This window comes from Heloderma suspectum, chromosome 3, assembly GCF_057233095.1.
Source record: "Heloderma suspectum isolate Gila_16-S chromosome 3, 16-S_ref, whole genome shotgun sequence".
In the NCBI taxonomy this organism is placed as follows: domain Eukaryota; kingdom Metazoa; phylum Chordata; class Lepidosauria; order Squamata; family Helodermatidae; genus Heloderma; species Heloderma suspectum.
The window spans coordinates 105108112-105124606 of NC_139460.1; the positions used below are offsets into that span (position 1 = coordinate 105108112).

Here is a 16495-nt window from a genome sequence, read left to right on the forward strand (position 1 = left end):
ACAGGTCATGGTGGAGAGTTCTGACAAAATGTGGTCCGCTGGAGAAGGAAATGGCAACCCACTCCAGTATTCTTGCCAAGAAAACCTCATGGAACGTATCACAAGGCTAAAAGAGATGACGCCGGAAGATGAGCCCCTCAGGTCGGAAGGTGTCCAATATACTACTGGGGAAGAGCAGAGGATATTTCCAAGTAGCGCCAGAAAGAGTGAAGCAGCTGGGCCAAAGCTGAAAGGACACTCAGCTGTGGATGTGTCTGGTGGTGAAAAGAAAATCCGATGCTGTAAAGAACAATATTGTTTAGGAACCTGGAATGTAAGATCAATGAATCAAGGCAAGCTGGAGGTGATCAAACATGAGATGGCAAGATTGAACATCGACATCTTGGGAATCAGCGAACTAAAATGGACAAGCATGGGCGAATTTAATTCAGCTGACCATCATATCTACTACTGTGGGCAAGAATCCCTTAGAAGAAATGGAGTAGCACTCATAGTCAACAAAAGGGTGGGAAAAGCAGTACTGGGGTACAATCTCAAAAACGATAGAATGATCTCAGTACGAATCCAAGGCAAACCATTCAACATCACAGTAATTCAAGTCTATGCCCCAACCACTGAGGCTGAAGAAGCTGAGGTTGATCAGTTCTATGAAGACCTACAACACCTTCTAGAACTAACACCAAAAAAAGATGTCCTCTTCATCACAGGGGATTGGAATGCTAAAGTAGGAAGTCAAGAAATCACCGGGATAGCAGGAAAGCATGGCCTTGGTGTACAACATGAAGCAGGACAAAGGCTAATAGAGTTTTGCCAAGAGAACACGCTGATCATAGCAAACACTCTTTTCCAACAGCACAAGAGGCGACTCTACACATGGACATCACCAGATGGTCAATATCGAAATCAGATTGATTATGTACTTTGCAGCCAAAGATGGAGAAGCTCTATACAGTCAGTAAAAACAAGACCTGGAGCTGACTGTGGCTCAGATCATGAGCTGCTTCTTGTTGCAAAATTTCAGCTTAAATTGAAGAATGTAGGGAAAACCACTAAACCATTCAGGTATGACCTAAATCATATCCCTTATGAATATACACTGGAGGTGAGGAATAGATTTCAGGGATTAGATCTGATAGACAGAGTGCCTGAGGAACTATGGACGGAGGTCCGTAACATGGTTCAGGAGGCAGCAACTCAATCCATCCCAGAGAAAAAGAAATGCAAGAAAGCAAAGTGGCTGTCTGATGAGGCTTTACAAGGAAAGAAGGGAAGCGAAAACCAAGGGAGAAAGGGGACGATATATCCAACTGAATGCAGAGTTCCAGAGAATAGCAGGGAGAGACAAGAAGGCCTTCTTAAATGAACAATGCAAAGAAATGGAGGAAAACAATAGAATGGGAAAGACTAGAGATCTCTTCAAGAAAATCGGAGATCTCAAGGGAACGTTTTGTGCAAAGACGGGCATGATCAAGGACAAAGAAGGCAGGGACCTAACAGCAGCAGATGAGATTAAGAAGAGGTGGAAAGAATACACAGAAGAACTATACAGGAAAGATCTGAATGTCCCTGATAGCCATGAGAGTGCAGTCACTGAACTTGAGCCAGACATTCTGGAGAGTGAAGTCAAGTGGGCCTATGGAAGCATTACTAACAACGAAACTAGAGGAGATGACAGTATTCCAGCTGAGCTATTTAAAATCCTAAAAGATGATGCTGTTAAAGTGCTGCACTCAATATGCCAACGAATTTGGAACACTCAACAGTGGACACAAGACTGGAAAAGGTCAGTTTACATCCCAATTCCAAAGAAGGGCAATGCCAAAGGGTGTTCAAACTACCGCACAATTGCGCTCATTTCACATGCCACCAAGGTTATGCTCAAAATCCTACAAGCTAGGCTTCAGCAGTATGCGAACCGAGAACTTCCGGAAGTACAAGCTGGGTTTCGAAGAGGCAGAGGAACTAGAGATCAAATCGCCAACATTCGCTGGAACATGGAGAAAGCAAGAGAATTCCAGAAAAACATCTATTTCTGCTTCATTGACTATGCTAAAGCCTTTGATTGTGTGGATCACAACAAACTGTGGCAAATTCTGAAAGAGATGGGGGTACCAGACCACCTTACCTGTCTCCTGAGAAACCTGTACGAGGGACAAGAAGCAACAGTAAGAACCAGACAAGGAACAACTGAGTGGTTCAAAATTGGGAAAGGAGTACGACAAGGCTGTATATTGTCGCCCTGCTTATTTAACTTATATGCAGAGTACATCATGAGAAACGCTGGGTTGGATGAATCACAGGTTGGAATTCAGATTGCCGGGAGAATTATCAACAACCTCAGATACGCAGATGATACCACCCTAATGGCAGAAAGTGAAGAGGATCTAAAGAGCCTCTTGTTGAGGGTGAAAGAGGAGGGTGCAAAAGCTGGTTTGAAACTCAACATTAAAAAAACGAAGATCCTGGCATCTGGCCCCATCACTTCCTGGCATATGGAAGGGGAAGAAATGGAAGCAGTGACAGATTTTATTATCTTGGGCTCCAAGATCACCGCAGACATTGACTGTAGTCATGAAATTAAAAGATGCTTGCTCCTTGGGAGGAAAGCTATGGCAAACCTAGACAACATAGTGAGAAGCAGAGACATCACCTTGCCGACAAAGGTCCGTCTAATCAAAGCTATGGTTTTCCCAGTAGTAACATATGGCGGTGAGAGCTGAACTATAAGGAAGGCTGAGCGCCGAAGAATCGATGCTTTCGAACTGTGGTGCTGGAGAAGACTCTTACGAGTCCCCTGGACTGTAAGGAGGTCAAATCAGTCAATCCTAAAGGAAATCAACCCTGACTGCACCTTGGAAGGACAGATACTGGAGCTGAAGCTCAAATATTTTGGCCACCTAATGCAAAGAGAAAACTCTCTGGAAATGACCTTGATGCTGGGAAAGACTGAAGGCAAAAGGCGAAGGGGACGGCGGAGGATGAGATGGCTAGATAGCATCACTGATGCAATGAATATGGACTTGAGCACACTCCGGGAGAGAGCGCAGGACAGAAGGCCTGGCGTGCTATGGTCCATGGGGTCAAGAAGAGTCGGACACGACTGAACGACTGAACAACAACAAAGGGTATTAAGGAAAAGTACCAGGGCTTTGACTTTAATGCAACCTTTCCCAACTTTGGGTTTCCAGATGTTGTTGGACTACAACTCCAATCATCACTGGCCATTAGCCATGCTAGCTGGGAATGATCAAAGTTGTAGTCCAGCAACATCTGGGGACCCAAGGTTGGGAAAGTAAAGGATTGTGTGCTGGTGTAACTTGCATATTCAATGCTCTCATGACAACAGCTTATGATTGACACAGCAGTTCTACTATGATATCTTAGTACACATCCAATGAAGTAACAAGATTTAACAGCAGACAGTAAGTCCAGAAATATGTTACTGAAATATCTTGTCATTAGCATGAAAAACTCTTCCAGGGAAGACAAGATATATACTGAGGATAAGTTTTCCAAATTGGTTGCTCATTAACATTTTAATCAAGCATTTGTACACACAACCAGATAATTTATGATGGATTTTATTATTCTTTACTATGGGTGATCAGGGGAACTACAAGCAGAAGGAAAATAGCCACTAGCGAACACTTCTACAAGACTTTTCACAGTTCATACAGTGCCATAACTAGAACTATAGCACTGCTCATGCTTCAGCAAAAGATTGTGCATGCTCTTGTGCAAAAAGAACATATTTGCATTTAGTTTCAATGTTCTCATGCAACGCTAGCACAAGGTATAAAACAGCCATTCCATAAGCAGAAGACACTTCCTCTTGCAGATGGGCGCTTTTGGATCCAACCCTGTATTTTGTATGTGGAATTTCACTTCTAACTGGTCTTAATAACTGTGAGAAGAGAAGAAGACTATTTTAAAAATTAGAACAAAAATGGCACTATATTTTATACTGCTTTTCCATTATTAAGCACAGACATTTCAGTTGAAATCCTCAGTCAACTCACTCTGAAATAGCCTGATTGGCTTTGGTTTAAGTACCTTGGAGCAGATTGATTAGATAGCATCAACAGGACTCCAAAAGGAAGATACACACAACAGGTAATTTCTTAATCATGCAGTTTCTACAAAAAAGACCCTCTCGACTGGTTTAACGCGTAGCAGATATTGACCACCAAAAACTTCTGTAAGGAAAATATCAAAGACACCATCAGCAATGAAGCATACGCTTCAATCAATCGATCGATCGATCAATCAATCAAAGTTTATTATGTAGTCACAGACCTGTTCAGTATATGTGATAAAACTGCAAGCAAAATATTTAAGAACAGTCGCAGACATACCTTATACAAATCTATGTTATTCCATAAGAACACTGGGCTGATTTTCTCAAATAGTTGGATAAGAAGGAAGTGAATGGAACTAAAGATAGCTAAATAGTTAGTGGGTTACAGCTGAAGTTGGCATACTGATGTTGATGAAGCAAATCTCAGATTTAGGGATGAACTAGAAGTGATGTTAAATGAAATGCAAATATCAGCTGTGCTGAGGGGAGTGACAATTATTGGAATTGCAGTAGGTATTTAACCCTTCCCTCCCCTGCTACAGACAGAACAAAAATATCTACTCCAGAGTTACAATTTGTATTGGTGCCCCACTGGCACCTGCAATCTACCAGGTATTGCTTCTGTGTGTCCTTAAATAATTTCATCTGAGCTTGTGACTGGGACTCTATGCAATACCTACTGAAATGCAATACCTCCAATACCTTGAAGGCCCGACTGGCACAGACACTGGTCTCGTTTCGGCACCAAGTAAAAACATGGCTTTTTACCAAAGCCTTTGAGGGCTAAATGTGTTCCCTAGCACATTGTTTTAACTGTTTTATTGTTTTAGATTTTAACTGGTATTAGTTTGTTTAATAGTTTAATATGTTTTTAGGTGTTAAATTATTTATTGCTTTATACTGTTTCAATCTGTATTTTACAGATTTTATCTGTACATCGCCCTGAGATCTTAACGATATAGGGCGGGATAGAAATGTTTTAAATAAATAAAATAAATAAATAAATAAATAAATAAGTTGCAAAGCAGCAGGCTAATAAGCTATACCAACTATAATTCTCTAACACCGTATAATGGTGTAAATCCCATTGACTTCAAACAGTTATGCAAGGGTAAGTGGTCACTGAAGTGGACCTACAGGATTCTGAAATCACCATCTCATGAGGTTTTTGCCAATACAGAAAGCAGCTTCACAGTTACTGACCATATCTGATGAAAAATTGTAATAACAGCTTTCTACTTTGACTTCTGATGTATTAAAAAGCGGATTTTAAGTCGAAAAAGGAAAAACAACCATCTCTCAATTACCTCGCTTGAAAACAAGAAACTGCATGAGAATGTGCACCTAATCTTACATGCATGCACTCTGCTCGGTGATCCAGAAAAAGGCCAAATCCCAGGCATCCCAGGCGACTAGCGACGGAGGAAATTACTTCCACCTCTCAAGGATGGACTGAATCCAACTGCTTGAATAAGAATCACCTCATGTAATTGTTGATTAAAAATAAAATTACTGTCATCTGAGACGTCTCTTAAAATCTGAATTTGTGTTAGGATATATTTAAGCTTGCTAGAAATGGTTAATGAACATAAATATATTTTGAAAGAAATGATGCATATCTTCTTCATCCAAACCCCATGGATTAGAAATAGGTCCTCCAACTCAATGGCCTGGTTTGCACGTAACAACAACCCAGAGTTTGGATTGTTGTTGTTGAATCATGGGTTGTTGTTGAATCATGGGGTTGTTGTTGAATCATGGGTTGTATGTGCAAACCCTGCACTATGGTTTAATTATGGATTGTTAACCATGAACAACCCAGGAAGAGGACCCATGGTTTGTTGTTGGGTTGTGAACTCTGGGTTGCTCATGGTCAACAACCTATAGTTACACCATAGTGCAAGGTTTGCATATAATGACAACCCACGATTCAACAACAACCCATACTCTGGGCTATCCTTACTTGCAAACCAGGTCAATATGTATCTGTACTATTTTTCAGTTTTAGACAGGGACCCCACATGCCACGTGGGAAGCTTGTGGGAACTGCAGGAGTGAGTAAGGAGCCACAGATAAGGAAAACAAGATAGGGAAGCCCAGGTAACAGGAGCTCTTGAATTCCACCCTTGCAGTTAAAATTCCTCCTTAATTGTTAATACATCATTAATAAAAAGGGGAGTTTAAAATCCTGAAGCTAAATCCCCACAAGACAAAGTTACTATGGGTGAGTAGTTCCCAGGTCTGGGAATCAGAGAAATTACCAGCTCTGGATTGCGTTGTAGTTCCCCTTGAAGGAACAAGTTCACAGCTTGGGGGTAATCCTAGATCCACTGCTGTCATTGGAGGCCCAAGTGATTTCCGTGGCTAGGATCACCTACTACAAGTTTAGGCTGGGATGCCAACTGCACCTGGGACTGGACAGGGATAGCCTGATACTGTGATCCACATATCTGTAACCTCAAGACTGGAATACTGTAATGTGCCCTATGTGAGGCTGCCCTTAAGGCTGGTTCAGAAGCTGCAGCTAACACAGAATGCAGCAGCTAGGTTACTGACTGGGGTGGCCTACCACACACGTATTATGCCTGCACTAAAGGATCTACGCTGGCTGCCAGTCTGCTACCAAGTTAGGTTTAAGGTATTAGTATACAAAGCCCTGTATAACTCAGGACCAGTTTACCTCAAGTAACATTTCCCCTTATACCAACCTCCCAGACCACTGCAGTCTTCAGAGGAGGCCCTGTTGTCCATGCCGCAGCCTATGGATTTCTGTTTGGAGACAGGCCTTATCTGCAGTGGCACCCACCCTGTCGAATGATCTGCCACCAGTGACCTGAATATTTTTCAGAAGAATTTTAAGATTATTTGGACAGGTTGGTTGGCTGGTTAATTTCTGATAGCAACTTTGAAGAGGTGGAATTCTTTCACATACATTTCAGTTTTGCTACTCTTATTAGACATTTTATGAGTGTTTTATCCAGCTTAAGCCCTATGGGTAGGATGTGCTAGAAGTCCAAACAAATAAGTTCTACCTTCTATTTTTATATTTTAATACTTGATTAAGTAAACATCACTGCCAATGTTAAATAAAACTTGTAATAATAATCAATATAGGTAGCTATTATTGACCTCTGGTGTTCAAGTAACCATCCAGCTAAACTTTATATTGAAAATATAAAATATTATACTCATACTAGGAAGTTACAGCTGCAGCCCTAGACTTGCGAGTAAGATCCATTTAATTAAATGGTACTTTTTTGAGTAGATACATATAGGATTCTGCTGTAGGTCACTAACCACATAAACCTATTAACTCCATGAAATCTATCATACTTTTTGCTAAGCCAAATCAATGTTAAGTTCTTTTACTATTTACATTTTTCAGATTGAAAGGTTACAGGTGTTTTTGCACCAATGTCAAGTACTTTATTTTATCTCAACATTTTAAATCCGTTTACGCATGTACAAGGGGATTCAGTGCAGATGACACTGCTGTAAACAATCTACTTCTCAATCTTTATAGTTAAGGAGCTCAAAAGGGTACATGGCAGGTTAATATTTAGTTAATCTAATCTTTACATTTAGATTGTGTTAGTGCTAGTTGATTGCTGGAGCCTTAAGCCTTTCCAAACAGTTTTCACTACTTTTGCTCGTAATTGCACTCAATTTAGATACTGAAAACAAACCACACTGTTTGACTTTCTGGTCAAGACAACGTTTTGGCCCATACAACACTATGTATTTTACGGTGGCTTTATCCATCCCTCATACCCATTTATACCAAACATAAAATCAAATGGAACTTTATTTTTTCTTTATCTAATCAACACATCCATCAAAATACCTTATAAATACAGACTTAAATTAGCATTCCTAGTGGACCATAAACATAGGTAAAAAGTTGCTGCAAATTATATAAACACAGATAAGCATCTTGATTCATATGTCATATATCAATACCTTAAATCATAGGAAGTGCATATGATCGATCATTATCTTGGATTTTTTCCTCCCAACATTTCAAGTAGCAACCATCACTCTATAAACCAATTCCAAATTGCATTTCCTTCACATCAGCTCTGCTCAGGCTTTCAAGAGAACACATAAATGCTCAAAGAGGGTACTGGAACGGGGCAGTACTGCCCCTGCCCACTACATCTCCATGTGTGCCTCCCCACTCCTCTTGAACTGGTAAGGTCTGAAAGGGAGTTCATTTGCTTGAACAGAACCCTGATAAGGCAAGGTCTGTGATCGCACAGAGAGTTCTACTTATTTTAAGCAAACGTGAGTAGAACTCCCTTTCAGACCTTGCCAGTTCAACACAGCAAAATCTGAATTTAGGGAGCAGGAGCAGCATGCCCACAGACATAGGGGGTGGGGCCTGCATTCACAGCCCCATCCCAGTACAAACTTTGAGCCCTCATGCATTCCCTTGAGGGAAATCATATCTACATTTTGTCAGCTACGTCCTAGATCATATTGCTGGGCAGAAATATATGAACACCTTGTCTTAGGGCTTCATCACCGGAGCTTTTATCCTGCGACTGAGATGGCTCCTTCACAGAAGTTTGTGGGCTCTTTACGTGACACCGTGACCCTGCCATGACCCTCCTGCACTAAATGCCCGTCATCGGTTTTTAAATAGATCACAAATAATGAGTTATCAAATTACCCCATTGTGTTCTGCTTCAGTTTCCTCTGTGAAAAGAGGAAAAGCGGCAAGAATAGGAGCGAGATCAATGAAAGATAATGGAAGACTCAGATACGGGGAGAAGGGAGGGAAGGAAGCGCATCTAAAGGGAGTCAGTGGTGATCCTGCATTTAAAACGGAAGCAGAAAGCCCCATTTTAAATGTAGGATTTTAGGCTGGTGTAGAAATGCCCTTAAAGATTTTACTCATTATCCGAAGAGACAATTTTCATAATCCAAAATTGTTCAATTTAGGGAGAAAAAGGGCCCACCGGGGGGAGGGATCCTGAATTTTGCCTAGTTTTTTCCAGGCCTTCACATCTCTAGATGAACCCACTCTGTCAGGATACCGGGGGTTGGGGGGTGGGGAGACTGAATAAAACAAAAATCAATGGACATTTTTGATGCTGACAAAAGATTCATAAGCAAGTCTAGGTCTGTATCGTCTATGGTATTCCTCCCCAACCTGGTGCCCTCCATATGTTTTGGGCCAATTCCCATCAGCCCTAGCCTCCATGGCCAATGGTCAGGAATTCTGGGAGTTGTAATCCAAAATATCTGGAGGGCACCAGGTTGGGAAAGGCTGATCTATGGTATCTTGCACATAACTCAGATGAATTTGCCAGAATGTTATATCCTGTCCTTTGTTCAATATACCTCAATATTACATTTCATAATGGGAAATATGCATAAGATCAACATGCAGGGCTTTACAACACCAGTGATAATCAGTATTGAAGTGAAATACTTTTCTGTTTTAGATATGAGGATAATAAATTTACTGGGGAATTATTCCACACCCAGTTCAATGCATCTTCAGAGACAGCCATTTCCAAATCACTTTCCCATTTTTCTGAGAATAGTTAATTCTCCTCATCCATACTGAGCAGTGTAAATACTTTCTGTCATCTAATTCTCTTCTACTGTCTTGAGCTTTAAAAGTTTTTTAGTGTCTGTTTTGATCAAATCCCCTCACATAACTAATTTGTTACTTGCTCAAATGATATTGAGCCATTTAATACCAAGTCTCTAAATTCAAACAGCTCCTTTTGCTCCGAGGTGAATGCACCTGCCAATACATCTCCTGGCATTAACCCATGAATCATAACAACATTACATCTGGGGGAATGGGGCAGTGAAGAGTCCTGAACTTAGGAATACTTTATGTTTTTTCCAATTCCCAAAAATTGTTTTTACCCAATTATAGCAAAATCCTTTTTACAATAACACCACTACGCTTCTCTCATGGAGAGGAAATGCCTTATTCTACCCAGATTCAATTCCTTAAACCATTCTTTAATCACTGCTAATCTAGTTATGTAGTAGTAACTATTACATGATGTTGAGGAATGTCATGACTTCTTCACTCACTGGTTTACATATGGTGAAAAATACTGTTCTAAATAATGTCTAGATCATTATTCTAGATAATTTTCATTTCCAATCAAACTCCATTTTCCCATCCCTGTCAAACTTAATACATAGATTTTTTTTTGTCATGCTTGCAAAGTCAGGTTTTTGACATGTAATGGAACATTCAGAAGTAAAAATAAGATATTTGGCAGAATGTTCATTTTATTAGTTTATTTATTTAACTTAAACCTGTCCTTCTGCCAAAAATGGCATTCATAGTTGCTCAACAGTTGCTACTGCATTACTAATTAACTTACACCAATGTTCTGATCTACATTGTTTTTCACTGACCAACAGATGTTTATGGTTACTATATTTTTAAAAACAAAGATCCATATTCCTAAATATTTCACTGACTAATTCAAGAGTATTTTACATATCTAGGAGAACTAATCTTTCAAAGCTTGATCCTAACTATTCTGTGATTATTCAGTTTGCTTCATAACCTGATACTCCACCAAACTGTTATAGAATGTCAATCACTTGTAATGTACTTTATTTTTTTTTTAGTTTATACTCCTTATATAAAGATGCAGGGCAATGTTCAAAACAATTCAGCACATCAGCTATAAAACAGGACCATCACATTTCATAGTACAACTAACATACAACTTATTTTCAAAAAGAGATTAAAACATTCTCTTACCCTTGGCCCACAAAGGCAAGTCCAAACAAAGAAGTATTACTTCACCTCAAAAAAATCTCCTTTGGCAAAAGCTCGAGCAGGCTGCCAAGAGAAGAAAGAAAATGGCAGTGCTTGGCATACAGAGTGTATCTTTTGGACCCAGTGCACATAACGCTGTCCGATTGCCACATTCAATCTTCAATGAGTCTGCTCAGACTTCAAGAAGTCCGCTTGCCAGAACTGTGTGGCGCTGCCCTCTGGTGAGCATGACTAGCAGCCAGCCTTCCTAACTTTGAAACGTTGAAACTGCAGAGTACAGCAGAGACTGCTCCAGGAGTTGCGCAGCGACCCCCATCACCCCCTAAGCTCCAAAGTTGGGCAGAAGGCTGGCGGTTGCTTTGCAGCTGCATGCCCAAAGCACCTGGAGAGCCTTGGCCAAGCAGAACCAAACTTGGCAAACCCCTCACCCACCAGCCTTTCCTGCTCTGAAGCAGGAGAGGGTTGGACACCATTGCTCTTCAAACAGCAGCGTCAACCCAGCATGCTCTCTTAGGAAAAGCCAGGGTCTATGCTGGGCACTGCTGCCAGAAGTCACGTGGGGTGCTTTCAAGAAGCAATACCAAACCTAGCATGTTCCCCACCAACTCTCCCCTCAAGAAAAGCTGGTGGAGGGCAGCTTGACAGGAGAGGAGGTGGACAGGGGGCTGCCATTTGGGGCTAGTTCGACAAGGCTGGCCAAAAATTGTAGATCCCTGGGCTATAGTTAGACCACTGGGAGCACCTAGAGGACCTGGACACTCCCCTCCCCTCCCCTCCCCTCCCCTGCAGACATTCCTTGTTCCCTTTCAGATCTACATTTCAGTTTATGTCCCAATTGGCATTTCTGCTAACTGTGGTTAGCACCAAACCACTATTCTCAACCATGATTAGAAGTGGATTTGCAAACTGTCGTTTGGCTTAACTATGGTTAGCAAAACATTGGCGTCAAAAAGGGAGGGAGGAACCCCTATACAGGAGGGAAGGAGCTAATGGGACACTCCGGATCACTGAACCCTAGTCAGTGAGGCAAAATTACAATGTTGTAGCTTCTCTGCAATTCTCAAGGATCCCTGGAACCTTTTTCTTTTCCATGTTTTAACATTACAAAGTCAGGCATTTTGTAACTGGTTATTCTTAATTGATAACTTAATGAAACAGTAGCATAGCAAGTGCTAAGTGAAAGGCAGGGATACAAAGAGAGTCTGAAATTCTTTCAAAATTCAGTTATATATATTTGCTATTTTGTTTAACAATGACTAATTCACATGTTAAATCAAGGTCTTTTCTTTAGATCTTAGGCACTGATTCACATGCTCTTGCTTTTCAGCTAACTGATAGTACAAATAGCCAGTAATTCCTTCAGGGGAGAAAAAAGTAAAACGTTTTAAAAAGTTACTGTGGATATTTCAGTAGAAGATGCTTCATTAAACATAATAAAGCAAGTATGAGACACATCCATTAACCAGATGCACCCAGCCCACATCCAGTAACCAACATTAACTGCCTGCACCCAGTAATCAGGTCCATGAAAGCATGTGCCATCATACATTTATTGGCCTTTAAGGTGCAACAAGACTCTTTGCTGTTTTAGGTCAATAAGCTCCATTATTTCCCCTTCCTCCACGTTAGAGAGCATAGTTTCCATACGGTTTTAAAAATAGATGTTTTCTATCAAGCTGCCCAGCTATAAGCTGCATTCTGCACAGCTAATATCTCACCCTTAGCACCTGTTACTTAAGGTCTTTCAGTAAGACTAGTAACATAATTCTGATACTGTACTTCTAGAAACTGTGTTCTGACAACATTATAACCTAAATTCCTGATTTCTTTGCCAGACTGGTATACAGATTGGTAGAACTTTTATTGTGTAGGACTTTATTATTGTTTACGTGGAGGACAGGGGATCTTTAAAAAGAAAAAGAAAACCGTGTCTCCCACAATTAACCACTTGTTGTTTTGTTCAATCAGCATATAAACACATGAGCAATATGCTATGAATATGCACTACCCCCACCTTGAAAGTACATCTACCAAATAGCTTGTGCTTTTGTGAAGCAAGCTAGCAAAAAATAAGTTGCGATTACTTTTAAATGCTAGGAAAAAGATGCATAAAGTCACTATCTGGAGTTATCCACATCATTGAGATGTTGAGAACCAGATGCACATTTAGTTGCAGGGCCTTGTTTTCTTAGGAGGAGACTCAATATATCCTATAGACAACCACTTTTCACTAGGCCAGTACAGAAACACAAGAAGATATGTGGTCTAGAAGAGCAACATTAGATTCCTGAAGTGTTCATGCCCTATCGCTTTCCAGAAATAATTTGTTTAACCCACAAACCCCTTAGTGACCACCTTCTACGTGTCCTTTTGACACACTGATTTCTCAGCCAAGCACAGTGTTTTGGTAATGCCTTGTATAAAAAAGCAAGTATCAACAGCTCATACCACTGCAGCCACTTCTTAAAGAAACAGCCTTCCCCAACCCATGCTGGCTGGAGATGATGGGAGTTGTAGTCCAACACATCTGGAGGGTACCAAGTTGGAGAAAGGAAAGAAAGGAAAGGTTCCTCCTGTGCAAGCACCGGGTCATTACTGACCCCTAGGGGGACGCTGCTTTTGCTGGCGTTTCCATGGCAGACTACAGCGGGGTGGTTTGCCATTGCCTTCCCCAACCATGACTACCTTTCCCCCAGCAAGCTGGGTACTCATTTTACTGACCTCGGAAGGATGGAAGGCTGAGTCGACCTGAGCCGGCTACCTGAGACCTGGCTTCCGCTGGGATCGAACTCAGGTCATGGGGAGAGTTTCGGTTGCAATACTGCCGCCTACCACTCTGCACCACACGAGGCAATACCAATTGGGGAAGCCTACCCTAAAGACTGGCCTCACCTCCTAGATTATGATAAACCCAAGCAACACAACAACCAGGGAAGCACCCCAACTTGAGGCTGTGGTATGAGATCTATGAAGTTCTCAGAAACGCAAGCACTGTATTTGCCTCAAAGCGATTGATATCTGCTCAAAGGGATTGTTATCCAGTGGGAATTTAATACATTCTTAGGTCTCCTGTATCTTTAGTAAGCCAAACTCCCTAGCAAAAGGCCAGTAACCATCACTGTTAGTGTTTGTTTTCATTCTTTGTAAAAAGATGTATATTGAAGCCTCAGTTCCTCCTCTTTCAAAGCATCATGTGGTTCTCCATACACAAAAACTGGTGTCTCTAGAATCTTTTTCAAATTATTCCAGTTTTGTATTATGTCTCCTCTTGACAGTGAGGTACAAATGGGTGAGCATAGGAACTTGTGTGCATCACCCACGCTAATAACAATTAGAACAAGTTGCACATCCAGACATTCTACAGAAAATTATGAACAGCAATATGTTTTAATGGATTTTAGATGCACCACAAGACAGAGTGTGGCAATATTGGTTAGAATAGGACCAAAGAGAATGACAAAATGCATTTTGAAGCCCAAGAGGTAATGCAAGGAGCTAACAGACAGGAAAGAAGAAATAAAAGAAAAAGTAAGAAAACAACAAGCTTGAGCCAATGTCACACAGAACGGCAGAGGAATTCATTTTAGGAAAAGATGCAATCAGAGAAACAGACTTTGTTTTCCCCACCCCGAATAGCACTATACAAAACACAGGCTCACTTTCTGCAGACAAAGTCAAAATCACATTGGAAACAGTGTGCGGTTCATACTGTTGCTAGGCTGGGTCTAAATTGGCTGTTGATGGGACTGTTCACTATGTTGCTTCACTTTAACAAATAACCCTTATGCCATGATAATTTTCCAGAGCCCCCAACATAAAGCACTCCCTTCTCCTGAGAATCTATACCCTTTCAGAAACTTCTCTAAAATATGGTGGGAAGAAGTCAGTGACTCAGTTCAAATGATCCCTCAAACCAGATCTGGAAATATTCCACAGGCGAACTTGTTCCTTTCTCAGTCATTGTTTCCTTCTCATGCTCCAGTTCCCTTTCTATTTGCAGGTTTCCTTGGTTTTCAACTGATGGGTCAGGACCCAATACTGGATCATGGTGTAAAGCTGGTGACAACACCAGCGCTACCACCATAAAAATGGCAAAATATTAATAACCGGGTCCTCACATGAATATTTGGGCTAAAGTGTGCCACAGGTCTGAGAAGGTTGAAGACTGCAAAACTATCTGAATTATCAAACTAGGAGTAGCACTAACCTCCAAACCATGGCTTACAGTCCTACTTAAACGTATGATTTCACAGTTAGTTTTAAATGGCCTGGATCGGACAACATGGAAAATTATAATTAGGGGAAATCCAAGAGGGTTGCTGCAGGAGAGGGAAAGGTGGAGGAGTGCAAGAGTCCTAGGCCTGTTCCCAACCATCCATGATTTGGAGAATTGGAACATAATGGCTGAACTGGCAGAGGGAATGGTTTATGGCTCAAGATCACCCGGACAGAACAGGAGACCCACAGGGAACTTGTCTCTTTAACAGCTTCATAACACATAGGAAGTAAACAGGAGGGCGCTTGCCTCATTCTCCTATGTCCGCGTTGGGGGAAGGCCCCATCAGCCGTTTCTGCCTACCCTGCAACCGGGCCCTAGTTAATCTCTAGCACACCCCTCACATACCTCCTCTAGTACATCCAACTAATCGTCTCCTTCTACCAGCTGTTCCTCGCTGACACTGTCCAGCCATGGCCCTTCAGGGAAACTCCGCAGAAGACGCCCCGCTCCTCCCCCCGCCTGCTCGCTTGACGCTCTCAAGGCTCGAAGGTTCCGACCCCGCCGTTTGCTTTGGCGCCTCGTCCCGGGCCCCTCCCGCACCCCGTCCCAGCGACGTCACACAGCCCACGCCGGGGGAGCATCGCACGGAGCTCCCCCCCCCCTCACGGGGGAGGGGAAGAGGACGTCTGTGTGCTTTGCGTCCCGCGCTGCGTGCAGGTGCCGCTTCGTCACTCACCGAAGTCGAGGAACTGCTTGATCGACAGCGGCGACGGGGAAAAGCGGGAGTAGTACTCGATCTGTTTGGGGATGGGGCTCTTCAGAAGCGCCCCGCAGAGCCGCATGGTTGGGCCGGGGGGCGGCGGCGGCGGCGGAGACGTGCGCGCGCGCGGACGCACCAAGCAACCCCCACCACCACGAGTGGCGGTGGCGGCGCCGACGGGCCCCTGCGCAAACCGGCCGAGCAGCCGTCTGGCGGCGCGCGCGGAGGCCCACGCGCTCAGACACCGCCGGGAGGGGGCGGGGAAGGCGCTCGCAACTGTCACAACGGCCAGCAGCTCCTCGCGGCCAGGCTGGGGGGGGGGGAGGCGGGGGCGTCAGCAGCAGCGACCGCCTCCACCACACTGCCGTCCCCTTCTCCTTCCCAGCGGCCGGGCGGGCACGTTGCGCGCCCCCGCTTCTCCCTCCTCCTCCCAGAGCAGCTCAGGCCGGCCCGTCTCCGCCGGCTACTGGGTGAGCGCCCGCCTTCTGGGCGTAAGCAGGTTTCTGACTGGGCAGCCAGCATCCCCGTGGCCACCCTCTTCCCTGAAGCACCGCCCGCCGTCACCATGACACCCCAAACGGCGCGCAGGCGCGATGGTCTCCGGTTGGGTTCCGGGCCTACAACTGGATTGGGAAGTGACGGGACCTACCTTCAGGAGGGCACGTGCGTCTT

At 43.0% G+C, this 16495-nt stretch overlaps 1 protein-coding gene across 8 annotated transcripts in view; it reads right to left on the minus strand.

Annotated features, from left to right (window-relative positions):
* PDK3 (pyruvate dehydrogenase kinase 3) overlaps nucleotides 1-16281 on the minus strand; it is a 66796-nt gene extending 50515 nt beyond the window's left edge. For 2 of the 8 annotated variants that reach the window (XR_014789155.1, XM_084843996.1), the window contains exon 1: nucleotides 15469-15914. Coding sequence is in view for 2 of the 8 variants with exons in the window: in XM_084843996.1 (XP_084700122.1) it covers nucleotides 15469-15535 (67 nt within the window). In the remaining 6 variants the exon portion in view is untranslated. Of the gene's footprint in view, nucleotides 1-4053; nucleotides 4197-10826; nucleotides 10908-15468 lie in introns of all 8 variants that reach the window. The other 6 variants (XM_084843999.1, XM_084844000.1, XM_084843997.1 and 3 more) reach the window with 6 other exon arrangements.
* Nucleotides 16282-16495: the final 214 nt, after the last annotated feature.